Consider the following 16756-nt stretch of genomic DNA (forward strand, 5'->3'; position numbering starts at 1 on the left):
GTACAAATTATTATACTCATGCCTATGGTCATCATTGTAGACCTTAATCATTGTGCGGTTGGTGAAAGCCATGGTGAACCCACTCGACTGTGTGGTCGCCTGGCGTCCCGCCCCACTCTCCTGTTAGCTGTGTTACATCTGTTTTTATAGTTTGACACGTCACAGTAGGATAAACACAGGTGTAAATAACAAAGTTAAACATGGCTGTATTCCGTTTAGCTGCTTGACTTTCAGAGTCCTGGATGTAGTGCGCATGCTGGCTCACTGGGACGCTTGAACAGAAATTAGCTACTGAGAAAATATGTTGTTCTGCATAAAAACAGGCTGTTATTAGTTCATGGAGTCTGGTAACATCATGTCATTCCCCGCGCAGCTCCACCCAACGTCAGCCCGACACCCTGAGGTCCAGGTTGATTGAAGAGACCTGCGTGGGTGTACAGCGCTCTGGTAGTTGTTTCCATGGATAATTTAAGGGAGAGAGAGACCTGAATGGACACGCACACATCACCGCACCAACCCTAGTGTGAAAGGCGTTTGTTGGGAAAAGAATTGAGAAAACACCACGGCTCAAAGATGGAGACGGAGGAGGGAAATCCTGCCATATTTAAAATGTTGAATGGCGGCGTTTCCTCTGACAAACACACGAGCTTCAGGAAGCAGCTAATTTATTTCACTACTCTCTGGATACTTTGCACAGTTCATGTTCACGCATTGACATTTATTACACATTCAGGCAGGGTGTGGGGTCAGTGTCACCTGATCAGCCCCCCCGGGACCTGCGCCTTACGTTACACACTCGCTGCTGATTGGCTGTCCCCACTTAGCGTCTCCTCAGCCAATCAGGGCCCTGATTACAATCACACTCATCAGATTCCAGCCCGTCACAGGGCCACAGAGATTAATAAAGGCAATGCACTGTATCTTTAAACTAGGCTTTCCTCTGAAACATTATATAATATTTAAAAAAGAACATTGACAATATTCAATTAATAAGCGATGCGATCAGGATGCCACGGAGGAGAAATTCATCGTACCAGCCGGCACCCTGGGAGGGGCTCTCCACTACATGAGCTGGCGTCATTCACTGAGCGTTGCATCTTTAGTATCAACTGTCCCCCCCACCCCACCCCCCCACGCTACCCTGCGCTGCTTACAGTAGTTCCCAAGCCACGTGATCTATGCAAAATAAAGGGCTCTTGCATTACAATTTCTGATTGGGTCATTCTTTTTTTCTAACAAAATATGAAAATCTATAGAAAAAAATCTTCATCATTCAATAAAAGGTACAGATATCAAAAAAAGAAAAATGTTGGCGCTCCGTCATCTTTCAGTTTGGAGGCCAGATTCCAGCTTGAGGAAATTGCACTTGAGCAGCTGAATGGGTCAGCGAGGGCGTCGCCGCGCCGGCAGCAGGGCAGAGGTTCATTTCTTTCGGGCGTGCTTGTATTTGTCCACGTAGGCCTTCACCAGGTTGGCCACCTTACTGGAGTTCACCTCACCACTCTTACTGTGACACACCTGAGGGAAAAAAAAAAACACAGTACAGGTCAAACAAACATTGGTGTGTTTAAGTGTGTTTAATCAACATAAGAAAACTGCAGCTAATCTTTTCTTGTTGCTGCGTGTGTGTTGAGATTAAAAAGTCTTGCAACGTGCAGTGTACTGTAAGAACCCAGATGGTTCACGTGGACCTGAGGAGCCGAGTGATTAAAGTGCTGCTTCTCTGGTAGGACTTCACACAGAAATGACCAAGGATGGTTTTTTAGAAGCTCATCCTACACTGTGTATAAGTGAGACGTGTTTACCTTCTCCACTGCTTTGCGGACGATCTCCTTGTACTCCTCCTTGGTGATTTCCTTCTTTTGGTAAAAAGGTTTGATGGCTGTCTTCACTTCATTTATAGCTTTCTCTTGGATTTGTTGTTTCTAGAGCAGGAAGATTCAGAGTCAGACGGACTGAAAATAAAACACTCTATTGTAAGAAGGTGACAGGAGAACTGTGGCCGCAAGTTACCTTTTCTTTTTTGGAGCTGTCGGCTTGAGCCTTGTTATGACCAGGCTGAGTTGTAGAGGACGGCAGCACCTGGCTGGGTGCTGGCTGTCCCTGTGTCGCTATGGCAACACCAGCTTTGGTAGGGGTGGGAAGCAGGGCGGGTTTCCCATAACCCGCTATGGTACTCGCCATCTAGGGCAAACCAGAAAATGAGAATAAGTGTGTGCTTAAGAACAGAAAGAACTTTACCTTCTTATTTTAACTTAAGCTATTTTAATTTAACAGACATGCAGGATGTAGAACTTAATCCCAACACACCATCAGCAGTAGTCCTGTCTACGTCCTAGTTTACAGTACCTGAGTCATGTGGCCATCAGGCTGAGCTGCCGCTGTCTGGCTGCCTTGCTGCATGGGGGGAGGCGGCGGGGGAGGAGGGGGGAGGCCCTGAGCGCCGACAGCGGGCACCTGAAGCAGTGGCACAGCAGGGTGGAGGTGCACGGGGACCTGAGGGGGCATCGCGTATGGCGCTGCGGGCTGCAAGCTGACGGGCAGGGCTCCTCGCGGGCCCTGCATGGGGTAGTGATGGTGAAGAACATTCAGCTGAGGATGAGGAGGAATCACGTTCATCACCGGCACCGGAGCGTTACCGGGGACCGCCTGGGGAGGGGGCTCACTTTTAGTGGGATCTGAAGAGTAAAAGAAACAAAATAAAGGAACCGTCAGAAAGAACTTTTGAACCTGTATGAAAACTAAAACAGTCAAATTTACCATTTGATTTCGACTACTGTATATTTATACAGATGTTCAATCAACAGAAAATGTGGCAGGAAATGCTCCGTTAATGGTAGAATCAAACCAGTAGCCTCTCATCAAAAACAGTTAAACAACTGAGACTTTCAAAGGAATAAATTAATAACTTCAAAGAAATCACAATTTAATCTAAAATTGAAAAGTGCAGGTGCCTGGAGGTAAATTTTGGTTGGTTTTCGAGCCTGTTCACAGTTGTGCTACAGCTACTGAAATTATCTTCTTCTCCTGGCATCAAAGAGAACATTAACCCCAAACACCACCCCTACTGCTCCTATGTTAACGTCTCCATGTTCTCAAGCAGAACCTCCAGTGTTTCTGTGGAGTGATAACTAAACAGGAAGTCCTGGTTTTCAGTTGTGGAGAGACTGACGAGGACTGACCTGCTGCTGTCGGCTGCTGCTGCTGCTCCTCCTCTTGTCGGTTCCAGCCTCCTGGTCCTCCTCTCTCCCTCTTGGAGTAATAGTCCTGAACGTCAGCGGGGAGCGTCCTCCTGACAGCCCAGCTTGATGCTGATGACCATCCTGACCGGTCCAGCATAGAGTCACTGGGCTCGGACTCTTTCCTCCGGCCGCCGCCCCGGTTCTCATTGAAGCGACTGTACGCGTCATTCCCTGAATTGTTGCCTGTACCTGAGAAGTTGTTTCTGGGCTGCCAGCGGTTGTCGGACGTTTCCTCCTGTTGATTGTAAAAGCCGCGGTTGCCGCCGCCGCTGCCCCGCCCTGCACCCCGGCCACGTTCAAACCCTCCCCGGCCCCCCCGGCCGCGTGTCTCTCCCCTGTTACTGCTACTGTTGCGGTTGTCTTCCCAGCGTGACCCGCCACTGAAGCCAGAGTCCCGGTTCCTGCTCTCGGCTTCACCACGAGTCTTTTCTGTAACCCAGTCAGGATTTTCTGACCAGCCCTGGCGATCAGGGGAACCTTCTGTGGGCACGCCGTTTTCAAAGCGGCTAGTGCCTCCATGATACCTCCGTCCCTCACCACCAGAGCCGCTACCCTGCCCCGACCTCCACCCACCCCTGCGCTCCTTCCTTTGCGGAGACTGCTCTCTGGATGCCGGCCCCCAATCGGGGCTGGGCCCCCGTCTGTAGGACCTTGTTCTGGATCGAGACCTGGACCGAGAGCGGGACCTAGATCTGGAGCGACTCCTCGATCGCCTTCTCCTCCTCTCACGACTACGGTCCCTCCTAGAATAGTCTCTCTCACTGTCCCGGTCCCTGTCTCTTTCTCTGCTGCGAGCCCGGGAGGAGTGGCTGGAGGGCGGGCTGCCGTCACGTTCCCTGGACCGTGAGCGCGAGCGCCTGGATGGTTCCCGCTTGGATTCCCTCTTTGGTGACCAGGTGGAAGATGGCGAGTGGAAGCGAGAGCGCCGCTGCCTGCTGTTCTTCCTCTCTTGGCTTTTCTCCCTCTCCCGTTGGTCCTTGCAGCTCTCGTCCTTGGCGACCTGGCTTTCAGAAGAAGAGGGTCCCGCAGCAGCCGGGTCAGCACTCTCCTTTGGTGGCTCCGAAATGGGATTGTTCCCATGCTCACTCATGGGCGAACTGCAGTCCATGGGGACGACATTATTGTCATCCTTGGATGGACTGTCAGCCTTGGTTCCTTCCCCAGAACTGTCCACCACTGAAGCTTCTTCTGACCCAATTGTTTTCGTCTCAGTGTCCTCAGAAGCTTTTGTCTCGGGCTCGGCCACGTTTTCCTCTGACTCTGCAGCAGAGGGAGAACCAGGAAGTGTCAAGCTCTCATATGACTCTGCCTTCATTTCCTTTGGAGATTCTTCTTCACTGTCGGCTTCTTTTGACTCGCTGCAAATCTCCATTTCATCATCCTGCTCAGTTTGCTCATCACAGTGTGGAGACATCAGGTCTTCCAGAAGAGCATTCTGGGAGTCGGAGGGTGATGGAGAAGACCTTTTCTCAGAGTCCTCGTCTCCACAGGACACAGGGCTGGCTGGCTCTTCTTCCTCTATTTTGCTCTCGTCACCCTCAGAGCATGAACCAGGGCTGTTAGGAGCCACGTCTGAGGGACAAGACAGGTCCTCATCTCCCTCATCCGGCTTCTCTTCTTGTTCATGTTCATTAGCTTGTTCCTGAGTCTCATCACTGTCCTGTTCCACATCTTTACTCTCTGATTCTGCACCCTCTTGCTCATCGGCAGAGTTGAACCCGTCCTGGTCCTGGTCTGCATTGAGGCTCCCTTCAACATCAGACTGCTGTTGCTCTGAGTTGTTTGCATCCTGTTCTTTGTCTGTTTTGTCTTCTTCCTCCTCCTCCTCCTCCTCCTCCTTCTCCCTGTCGTCACCTCCGTCACCCTCTTCCTCCTCCTCACTTGCTCCCGGGCTGCTAACGAATTCAGGAGAGCGTTTTTTTCTTGTTGTGGCTTTCCGCTTGCCGCTAGCCTTTCGGTTTGTTACCTGCTTGCCCTTCCTCTTGGCTGGTGCCTGAGAAGTCTTGACCGGTTTGGCGGACTGGTTGGTAGACGAGTCGGAGTCTGATGAACTGGACTGAGGCAGTGATGAGGGGTCAGACGCGGGAGTCTCTTCCTGGGTTTTACTGTTGCGTCCAGATCGCCTGGTTGGTAGAGACTCAGCCTCTTTGGTGGGAGCTTTGGAGGTCGAGGCTCGGCTGTTTCTCTTCTCTCCTCCTTTGGGACATGTGATTGCGCAGACAACCCCCTCGAACACTGTCGGAGAAAGAACCCAACATATTTACTAACAGAATCAGGGATTTGACATCTAGATTGGCAAAATCTATGAACACAGATTTGCTAAACTACAACCCTTACTCTCTTTTTCATTGGCAAAAAGTAGCTGTGAACAAACATTCAGCTAGCAGCTTCTTATTCTTAGCCGGTGCTGACTGGAGCTTTCACAGATTAAAATGGAGAATTCACTGCCAGCAGGAGGTCATATCAGTTTACGCTAATTAAACGGTAATGTAGCTTGATGCTGTCTGTACTCGCCCAAAGATCATTTGTGAAGGAAAGACACTTCACTCTGTGGCACCATCTCTCAATTCTGAGTGGACTCCCTTTTTGTAGTTCCAACAACTTCAACAGAGTGATGCGTCTTCTCTCCAGCTGAGCGTTTCACGTCAGTTTCAGGCGGATAAAGCTCCCACTTAAACTTTCATTCATGTCATACCAATATTATATGTTGACCAATCTAATGCTTTGAACCAAGACCTCCAGTACTTGAATGAACTAGCTCATGACATCATGATGCTGCTAATGATACTTCATTGGCGGATCAGGATCGGTCCACACACACTGATTGCAACATCCCTAATGTTAATATTACACACTGTAGCATTGCAGTTTGTTGCTTTATAATATATGAACATGTGAAAACATAAACAGGACACTGTATTCACATATTTGTTTCTAGTCTATTTAGACTATTTAAATCACTGATAAACTTCCTGCTTCCTCTTTCATGACATTACTTCTCAAAACAAAAATCTCTACCATTTGCACAGTGTGTGTGAAAGCCCTTTAGAAATTTAAATGTGAAGAACACATCAAAGAACCCAACTATCAGATCTTTCAAATGATACCTCATGAAGAAATTTTACTTTTTATTTGTACAAAGTTATATGTTATAACAAGCTTACGTTCCATCAGCCATCACACAAAAGGATATCCACAACGATGTGTCAGACGTGACTCACCAAAATGTCCGGAGCCAAACAGGGAGCTGGAGGTAAAGGGAGATGAGCAGATACCGAATGGAAACGAACTGTGGTTCCAACTGGCGGGATGGAAACTCTGCCTGTGTAACAGACGGTGAGAGAATCAGTGACTGAACTAGTAACAAAAACTTTCTCCTGATTTTGCTTGTTAGTTTCCCATTATTGTATCATCATCACTTTACAGTTTCAGTTACAACTTAACTGGCCACATACTGTGTATCCAAAGTTCTGTTTGTATGGATGCTGATTACCGTGCATGAACCAGGCTGAAAACTGGACAATTGACCCAAACATGCAAGTAGGAGACTTAAATCACAATAATGAGGAAAATGTCCCTCACAAAACGGTGCCATCACCAGTCTGCTTAAGAATGAAAGCTCCTGGGACTCAGGATAACTGACTGGTCTTTGCTCCTCTGGGGTTTTCATTCCACTGACACTGGTGTGGCTCATTCTGAAACGTTACATGAACTGGACTGTGGGAAAGAGGACAGATACTAGTATTTCTGTGCGTCTATGTGCTAAGTATTTTGACTGATTAATACAATCAATTAAACAGTTAAAATATGCAGGGATATCAGTACCATCTGAGCTGGTATTCTCTACCATGGGTCTGACAGTTAACAGAGTGACATCGGACGACCCCCACAGCTGTTGACATGTTGCCATTTCTGAATAAAAACCAGTAGACTAGCTGCCCGCCATGCTGAAGCCTGGCTATTACACCAGAAGTCAAGAAACTCTTCTGTTCCTCTGCTCTTTTTGTAAACACACATAGAGCTCATCTTTGTAATAACCTCATGAACTCCTGGATAAACGGAGCGTCACTTCTTCTGCAACAATGAAGTTAAGAGGACCATCGCCCACAGTTTCAGCATCCTCTCAAGAGGGAGTGTTTGAAAACGCAATCCTGACGATGTCATCCAGGTTATCTCGGACTGAGTTTACTGGCTACATTTTTTAGCACGAGTCACAAACTGAGGGTGAGGAGTTTGAAAGAAGTGGACATTCAGGAGGCAGAGGATGTCTAATGAAAGATGCTATAAAGCCATATTGGCAGTGAGCTGGGATTTCAGTACCTCGAGGTGCCATTAGCAGGGATGGGAGCAGCAGGAGAAAGCCACGGACAGTCTTGCGCCTTGGGTTTGCACTGTTTGAAACCATCGTCATATGGGATGTCCTCTGTCACCCAAACAGGCTCTGCACTGCAAGAAGATGAGAAAAAAGATAAGAGTTATTTATGAAGAACTTCCAAAATGTTCGAACAGCATCACTTACACTTCAGCTGCAAAAATATAGTCTGATGTTGCATCTGCTCTAAACAACATTACACAGATTTGTTTCAGTTATATTATGTCAATGTTGGACACTGATGGGAAATACACATACAGCTGGTGTGGGAAAAATTAAATAAACAATGTAATAATGTGTTCAAATTGCAATCAGACCATTGGAAGCAATGTACCCTGCACTCCAGCAGGGGGCCTTCTTAAAATGCACTGTCCCCCTGACCTAATAACCTCTCTGTAAAATGGGATACTGTAACTGTCTTACAACTAGTGAGACGCACTGCAGATAGTCATCACACCAAAGCACCTTATTCCAGACTTCTGGCAGAAAACACCAACAGTGTAATTTTCTTAATTAACCGTAATCTAATAACTCACTGAGGGAAGTGTGACTTACATGTCCTGCGTTGATGTGGTTGTTAATGAGACACAGGGAGACAGTGACCAAGTACAGCATTCTGTTCCTCTCACCTGGATAAAATACATCAAACACTAATGAGATTTAACATTACAGTCATGCACATGAGACAATGTAAAAGGAGCGAGTGAAAAAACGCACCTTTTTTCTGCTTAGAGAGGAGGGGTCTTCATCGTTACCTGGAAAAGACAGTTACAGACTGTTAGATCTTCCTGACAAAATGTGAGCAAGTCCCACATGTTTCTGGAGAACGAGGGGATTAACATACATTTCCTCACAAGTCCTTTTGTTTTGGCGTCTGCCGTCCTCTCCACCTTTTGTCGTCTCAATCTTCTTGTCGGCTTATTTCTGAAAAGAAAACAACAGCTAAATATTTCTAGTATTGGTTTCCTAAAAGAAAACTGATTTCAAATAAGACAAATTATTCTAAATAAATAATAAAGAAAAATAATTTTAACCTACTACATTGCTTTTCCCTGATTGTGATTGATTAAATAGAGTATTTTCTTCAGTTTCTGTAAAGCAAAGACCTTATGATCCTATGAAGAAAAAAAAAACTCACTTGAGACAGATTTTTTGTCCGGTATTTCTACAGCAGCAGCTCTCAGCTTCAGGTTGAGTTGCTCGCTTCTTCACAGGAACCTTCAAACAACAATGACAGAAGGACATTCAGGACACTACATTTTAATGCAAAACTGTAAATAGGTTGCCTGATACAGTGTACAATCAAGGCTCTGTGTGCTCAGCTGAGAGCGGACCTGGTGCGAGTTTGACATGTCTGACTGACAGCTGACCCGCTGGGGCACAGAGACACAATGTAAACAAACTGACTGGAAACTGCGGCTTTGAAAGCAAGAAACCACATCATTTAACATCTTAACTGAAGTTGATCAAAGTCCTCCAAAGTGCAAACTAGTCAGCTAGCAAATAGAGACACATGAAGAAACAGCATGCAGACTGGTCTATGCACCGACAGAGGATAACCTTTTTACACCAAAATTAGCAGGAATAAGCTGTTTTGTATAAAATGCGGGGCAACAGGCTAAAAAGGCGATTGACTCATTTTACACTTCCAGACGGGTTTGCCTTTCTGTCCGGAGAGGATATACAAATGTAGGAAACCGTGTCATCACATGCTGTTACAGAGCACACACACTCAAACACAGATGCATGAGAGAAAGAGTGAGCTGTTAGCTGCCTGCAAACTGGTAAAACTTCACATCTCATCTGCAGCTTGGTGCTCCAGTCAGTGTCGGAGCCTCCTTGTGAGACGCTTTGATTGGTGATAGTGTGTTTTTAAAACTTATTTTGGGGCTGTGGCTCACTCTCTCCTCCCTGAGCTCAATGTAGCAGCAGTGTTTCTGGTTTAACAGCACTGTGCTGGACAGGTGACAGGTGTGTTTACAGTGTCTGTGCTCTGAAAGACGTCACAGCTCAGAAAAGGGGCCAAAATTTGCATGTTCACCCAAGTTTTGTCTTTACATCAATGCTGATCGGAGTCGATTAATACTCGTGTCTACTGGGTTTGACCTGGGTCTGAATGCCGATTGTACGCTTTTCCATTGCCAACAAAAGCCCGATGTTTGCAGGTCTTAGCATTTTTTTTTTTTGACAAGTGGAAAAGGGGCTTAAGAGAGAATATGCACTTTCCAGAGCAGGTCATTTCAGCTGAACTTTAACATAAAGCATCTTACTGAGTTGGATTACTGACCTGAACACAGCTCAGATTCCCATCCCATCTGTAAACATTAGTGAAAGGTCTTCTGTCCACTGGGCAGGAAGGAGCCATCTGTAACTTCAAAGTAAAGTGAAGAAACCAAACATTATAAACACATATGTACTAAGATAAGAGGCACATCGTTTAAAAGTAAAAACAATGACATGAATGCTTAAGCCACCAACATGTGGAACATAATAAACAGTGGTAAAAACTAAATCACACTATTTTAAATTATGCTTTATGCTTGTACTACTGTATGGCTAGTTTACATGGAATTGAAATTTTAATGGCGCAGCATTGAGCCATACCTCAGCCCATGTGAGAAGACATCTGAGGCAGAAGACGTGGCAGCAGCTATCGGGCATGGCGAGCTCGCCACCGGCCAGGACGCCCAGACATATAGGACACCTCTCCGCCTCCTCAGCATCCGTCCCGTCAGGCGGACCCTGGCCGCCTAAAAATACAGGTGAAGAGACAGATTTTTTATGATGCATGATCTGATATTTTCTAATCTCGCAGAAAGACCACAACATGGAGCCTTCAACATCACTCACCACTTCCAGCTCCAGTCATGTCCGGCCCCGGGCTGTCCTGATCACCACTACAACACAGAGAAAAGACAGAGAGAAAATGAAGATGGAAGTATTGCTGACAAAGAGGAGAGGAGTCCAGCTGATGAGGAACACCAGGTTATGTACTTTGTTTAGTCCACTGGGAAATTAAACTTAAAATGCATCATTACAGCAGCAGAAAGACTTTTTAAAAAAAAGGCTCGGCCAATAAAGCTGAATGTGATAAAACACAAAGTTGTAGTCATGACAGTAGACAAAATTTTTCAGCAAAGAAGCTCCAAATTCGAACGCGTGGCTGCTTCACACATCTTCAAACCTGCAGCACAGAAGATCAAAACAACTACGACAGTTACAAGGTGGGCGTCAAGATTAGTGTCAGCAATTCGGTATCTGACTAAATGTGAAATATAGTCACAATCTGCCCCTCTGATACTGAGTTATGGTGTTGAATAACGGGGAGAAAAGTGTTTCTGTACAACATTATGTCACAGATAATATGTCATCACTTCAACATTATATGCTATTAGACATTTGTGTGAAATGGTGTCATAATTAGCATATGAATTCTTGAGTTAAAACCAAAAAGCCTTTTGTGAGGTTACAGTGAACTTGAGCTTTGACCAACAAATTCTATTCAGTTCACTCTTGGGTCCAAGTGAAAGTAAAATTTCAAGAAATTCCCTCAAGGTGACACTGAGATGTCGTGTTCACAAGAATTAGACGACTGAACAGACGGACAACCCCAAAACATAATGCATAAAAACAATAAATGCTGGCACCGCCTACACAGACACTTCCGTGACTCCCAAATTAAAAGTACTACTGAGAATCAAAGTACAGACATTTCATTCTTCCAAGACAAAGCAAAAGAAACAGCACAATCATTTGGATGCAGACAAATGGTTTTGTTCAAAGAGTGAGAGAGGTTCAAAGATGGTTGTTGTCACGGTCTTTCAACCAATAAAAGAGAATGAAAGCCTAAAACAAAATCTGACAGTGTCAGAAATTTAGGATGACCAACTCACAATGTGCCTGCTTCTGCGACCTACATCTACTAACCAACCAATAGGCATGCAGCATGACGGCTACATACATTTATGTACACTAAAAAATACTTAGCTCAAGCCCTTCTTGCAAAATTGCCCCCCCGAGTTTGCACCTGGCTTCAGTGTTTTGCACTTTAGCAGTACAGATGGTTGACATACATTAACTTGCATCATCGCCTACGATTCAGGTGTTATCATCGCACAGTCTACATATATTTATTACATCCATCTTGCATATTGTGGCCTGCAAAAAACTTATAAGATTGATGAAATCTCAGTCTGTAGGCGCCTTTAGAAAAAGAGTGAGGAGCTCAGACATCCAGGGGAGAAGGAAGGATGTCTGGATTTCCTTTCTTAGCCTCCTGTCATGGTGACCCAGACCTGGACTAAGCAGCAGAAAATGGATGTCTGGATGGTATTGACACATTGTCCAAGTCTAACATCCATAGTTTCCAGCTTCCAGTGTCACATTCTCATGTAGCAGAAATAACATTTGCCCTATGTTAGCCGTGAGCTAGCTAGCAATGCACACACAGACTGTGTCTGTGGGTCTCTATAAGATACATTTACAAAGACAAGTAGAAACATTTTCACGTTGCACAGCTGTGTCTTTATGTCAATTTGCAGCGTCCTGGTCAAATTTGCATCTAAAGGTATCTTTTTAATCGATGTAGAATTTGTTAAGACGAGATCTGGAAGAGCTTTTAATGAGGAGCAGCAACTAATTCAACACAAAGCATGTCTTCATCTCATCTTTGCCTGGACCTATACAATTACACCACCTCTAAAATTCACTGTGTTCAGTCTTTAAGGACCAATAAATACAATGGTTTACATCTGCCAACATCTGGGTTGCCCTGGTAGCTCACCTGGTAGAATACATACCACAAACAAAGCTTGGTTAGAGTGGGCTGCTTGTGTTTTCTGTATGCAGTGACGACAGTGTTAAGAAAGCTGAAGAAGACCTTGGCAGGTTTCTCCTTTTCAGTAAAGCACATCAAGCAACATTTTCACTACAAATCATCATCCTCTCACCATGACCACTGCTCTACTTCAGTGAATGAATGAACGTAAACAACCGTACAGCAGTCGCCTCCTATTCAGAAATGAAACCAGGCCAAATAGAAGTTACCTGGATGTAATGTACGGATTACAGCCTGATCACATACATCACATCAAAGAAAAAAAAATCATGTTGCAATTATTTGACAGATGATGCATTTGTGATGATTTCAGTTGGAATGATCTTTCTTTCTTCTTTTTTTTTTTTCACCAAGAAAATAAAAACAAAACAAAAATGATGATTTGATTTTTGTTGGGTCATGTACCAAAAAAGCATGTTCCCTTACATCTGGAGAATATGATTCATAGGCCACGGCATAACTGTAGCACTACTTTATTTATGGTTTTGTTGGTCTGTTGTGACACATTTTACCTTTATCGAAAAAGAAAAAAAACTGCAGCTACTGCAATTTGGATATTGCATTTGCCCACATTGCGATATTGATAATATTTCAAACAATTGTTCAGCCTTAAGTTTTAATAATGCTATAAAATCATTTCAGATGCTTACACAAAAACAAAGAGAATCGAGTAATCCCTGTAATCTATCTGTTATTTACAGAAATATGAGCAAGATATGTAGAGAAAGGGACACTTCACTGATGGAAAAGTAAACTTGTTAGTGCTTCCTGGTGGATAAACTGGTAATGGTCACACTATTTGTGTGACACAAAGTATCTTTGTCATTTCTTTTTCCTTTTGTAAATATTATTGTTGACATTCTAAGCTTCATTACAGATCAGAGTCAGGAATGCTCGACTTCACCTACTTCTAGGATCCATGGACAAGGGAAAAAATCTGAAGAAAACTCCAGCACTACTTATGAGCAACTTTATTGTCAGACAAACGTCTTTCAGCTAATGGCCTTCATCACAGTCACTCTTATTTATTCTTACCTTTACTGACAACAGCACAAACAGACAATAAATGGGTAAGGAGATGGCTGAACATGCAACATATGTTCTTATGCCAGAATCAAACCAGGAACATGACGTGGTATGCATCAACACAACTATTTCCAACTAAAGAAATACCAATATCTTTGGTATATCTGTACTGCGATCTCTTGTAATTTATCAATAATATATATGTGTGATAAGTTCATTTCCGCCGATATCTTGGCCAGGCTGTTGTGAGGGATTGTGTGGGATTTTACACTATTTACAACTTCTGTAATCTGAACTATTGATTTGTTAAGCATAAAAAAATTACATATACAGATTATGTGTTATGTATAATGTCAACTATTGTTATTTGCAGCCTTAATTTTGAACTTTTAAACGTTCTTGTCACATAGTTAACTCCAGAAGTGAAAGTGAAGTATCTTGCTGATACTTTGACTCACTTCCTTTGGGACCAGAGGCCTTAAAACCAATACACACAGCCACTATTGATAACAGTTGAGAAGTCTGAGCAATCTGATCAGATGTGAGTTTTTGACTTTAAGGTCCAGAATCCAGACTGTTATTTACCCTCTGAGTCATGGTGAACAAGCATTAGTCCAGCAGGCCATCACAGCTCTTCAGCTAGCTGACAATGAGCAAGAAATCCTGTGCCTGAGACTTAAATCCTCTGGTGGCTGATACACAACAGTCTTGTTTTCCCCACTTTAAGTACGGCGATCTTAAAATTTTTAAAAGTGAAACCTACTCAACGGACTCAGGCCACAGCCTCCGAGAAGGAGGACCCTCGGGTCTCATTTCTAAACACTTAAAATAAACCAAGTCAACACAGGCCATTAGTCTCTAGCCTTGTGCTCCAACTGTCATTTCAACTCTGTTATTCGTTGTACTTAGCTTCCCATTTAACTCCACCGGCTAACTTGTTAGCTTAAAAATCTCATCTCAAGCTGTAGCCTGACGTTAGATTGAATCCTAATGAAGTGATTGTTGTAACTAAAGAGCAGTTGAGTTGGCAGGTAGTTACTTGAGAAAGCTTGCTGCCGTTTTGGGCAAGCACGGCCTGGCTCCTGCAGACACAAAATTAGCAACTTGATCAACCATTGCCAACACGACGGTGACAACATGGTTGTTGTTGGTTAGCCAGACGGCTATTGCTAGCTAAAAACATGGCTACCTACTAGCTATCTGGCTGTTTTTAGCACGGCAGCAAACAAGGCTAAATAGTGTCTAATATTAGCCACGAAGATTGCACTGAAGGTCACAAGTTAGCTAGCTAGGTAGCAGCAGCGAATTTAGCCGAAAGCTAGCTAGCTGCTTTGAACAACAGCACCTGCCTACGTCGCTTTTACCGTGCTAGCAGTTAGCTCTAGTTAGCAAGCGGCAAGTGTCGTTACTCACCTATAAGTGCAGCTGCGGCTGGTTTGCACCTCGTTATGTGTTTTTACCGTCCAAACTCCTGCTATGAAATGCTGACGAATCGCGCTATCTGGGAAGTGTTTTTGGCTAAAAACGGAGCGTAGCTTTCAGAAAGTCTCAGCCACATGTCTCGCGGTCTGACTGAGAGCTGGTGCAGCTGGCGACACCAACCGGCGCCGCCGAGCATTGCAAGGCAAAGTGGATTTGTCCATCTGGAGGCATTCACACTACAAAGAAACAACAACAACAACAACAGGTGGTGGAGCATACAGAAGGTGTATTCAACCTTCCCTCTTTTAACGTCAGGTGGATATGAGTGACATGCTTTGTTTGTCTCCTGTATTTTTTATTTATTTGGCAAATAATTCATACATTTGTGGTTGTTAAAATTGTGAAACGAACCATGACTGAACAGAGTGTACCAGCGATTCAAAAGAAACCTCAACGAAACATACTTCAGAGAAACATCACAGAAAAAAAGCCGAGCAAAGAACATGGAGTCAAAAAGCAAATTAACACAAGGAACTTAGTTAATGCCTTAAGTACAAATAAAGTGTGACCCAGAGCTGTCTTTCCATTAATGCAAAAATTCTCACATTCACAAAATATGTTTCGGGAGCTGTGGAAAGTGGAGCGCTCAGCAAAGTCATCAACAATTCAATTATGTTGAAAGGAATGAGTCAGAGGAAAGTGTCCAGTAGTTAAACAGAACAAATGGAGCTTGTTGGGTTATATCAGATAAGAGGGCTGTTTCAAGTCCCAACTACCAACCAGGAAAACTGAGTGCTGAATATTAAAACACAGGCATCTGTTAGATTGCCTCAATTTAGTAGAGAACACAGGGAGCCACGATGAGAGCACTTAAACACTCATTGTTAGCTGGTGTTCTCTGCAGCAGTGGTTCCACAACCGTTTTTTCCAGATGTATCTCCACAGCTGATTAATTTAAGTCATTCTTATGTCTCTAAACTGATCAAAAATTGAATGTTACTTAAATCTAATACTTGCATTAAAGTGGATATTGTTATAGAGTTTAGGTCAGTTTACCACCATAAGTAGCAAAAGCTGGATGTTTCAGCCATTTATCCTCATTTATCATTACATCTGGCTATTTAAACTATTTATCCATTAATTTGAGCTATTTTAATAAATGTATCGATGAGGCTACTTTGAGGACTCTATTTCAACCATTTAGCATTAGTTATTAGTTTTTGCTAACTATTTCTCCATTTGGTTATTTTTAGCCATTTATTTCAAGTAGGTAGCTCTGCACATAATTTTTAGCTAATCATTTCAACCATTTAGCCATTACTTTTACTTATATTCTAGCTAATTCATCACTTAGACTACTTTTAGCAATTTATTCGAACTATTTACTGTTATCAGCAACTTCCAGTTATCAGTTTAGTAAACAGTTCATGTGGTATTTTCAACCTTTTATCCATGACCTTTTTTTGGCTTAGATTAGTTGTTCTCAAAGTGGGGTCCCCAACAAAAAGGGGGAGAATTTATTTTCACCATAATTCCATCTTTAAATAACACAATGACAGAATGTATGACTATTCTGGCTGTGGGTTTCAAAAACCTGGTGTAATAAAACATGTAAAAGCAAAAATCTTATCCGATGGGGGTCTGTGGTCTAATTTGTGTCAGTTTAGGGTTCCTTTGTGAGAAAAAATTTAACCACTGGTTTAGACCACTGTGCTCACTTGCTAACTACTTGTGTACTCTCAACCACAACATGTATTGTTCAAGTATAACAGCCAGCTCAATATGCAAATTTATTTTTTTAATCAAATCCTAATTCATGCAGCCTCCGGCAACTGCTGCCCAGGGTACAAATACCCC

The 16756-nt window shown here is 43.7% G+C and overlaps 1 protein-coding gene across 1 annotated transcript; it reads right to left on the reverse strand.

The window, feature by feature from the left end:
* Nucleotides 1-648: 648 nt before the first annotated feature.
* Nucleotides 649-15064, reverse strand: scaf11 (SR-related CTD-associated factor 11). Its single transcript, XM_056367059.1, has 15 exons — nucleotides 14891-15064; nucleotides 10465-10511; nucleotides 10219-10364; nucleotides 9902-9985; nucleotides 8753-8832; nucleotides 8459-8538; nucleotides 8332-8369; nucleotides 8170-8243; nucleotides 7563-7688; nucleotides 6464-6564; nucleotides 3183-5477; nucleotides 2350-2678; nucleotides 2014-2184; nucleotides 1806-1925; nucleotides 649-1518 (listed from the first exon to the last, which is right to left on the reverse strand). The coding sequence occupies exons 2-15, from the start codon at nucleotides 10481-10483 to the stop codon at nucleotides 1423-1425; spliced, it is 3759 nt and encodes a 1252-aa protein (XP_056223034.1). The 5' UTR covers nucleotides 10484-10511; nucleotides 14891-15064; the 3' UTR covers nucleotides 649-1422.
* Between the last annotated feature and the right edge of the window lie 1692 nt (nucleotides 15065-16756).

Source organism: Seriola aureovittata, chromosome 22, assembly GCF_021018895.1.
Source record: "Seriola aureovittata isolate HTS-2021-v1 ecotype China chromosome 22, ASM2101889v1, whole genome shotgun sequence".
Taxonomy (NCBI): Eukaryota; Metazoa; Chordata; class Actinopteri; order Carangiformes; family Carangidae; genus Seriola; species Seriola aureovittata.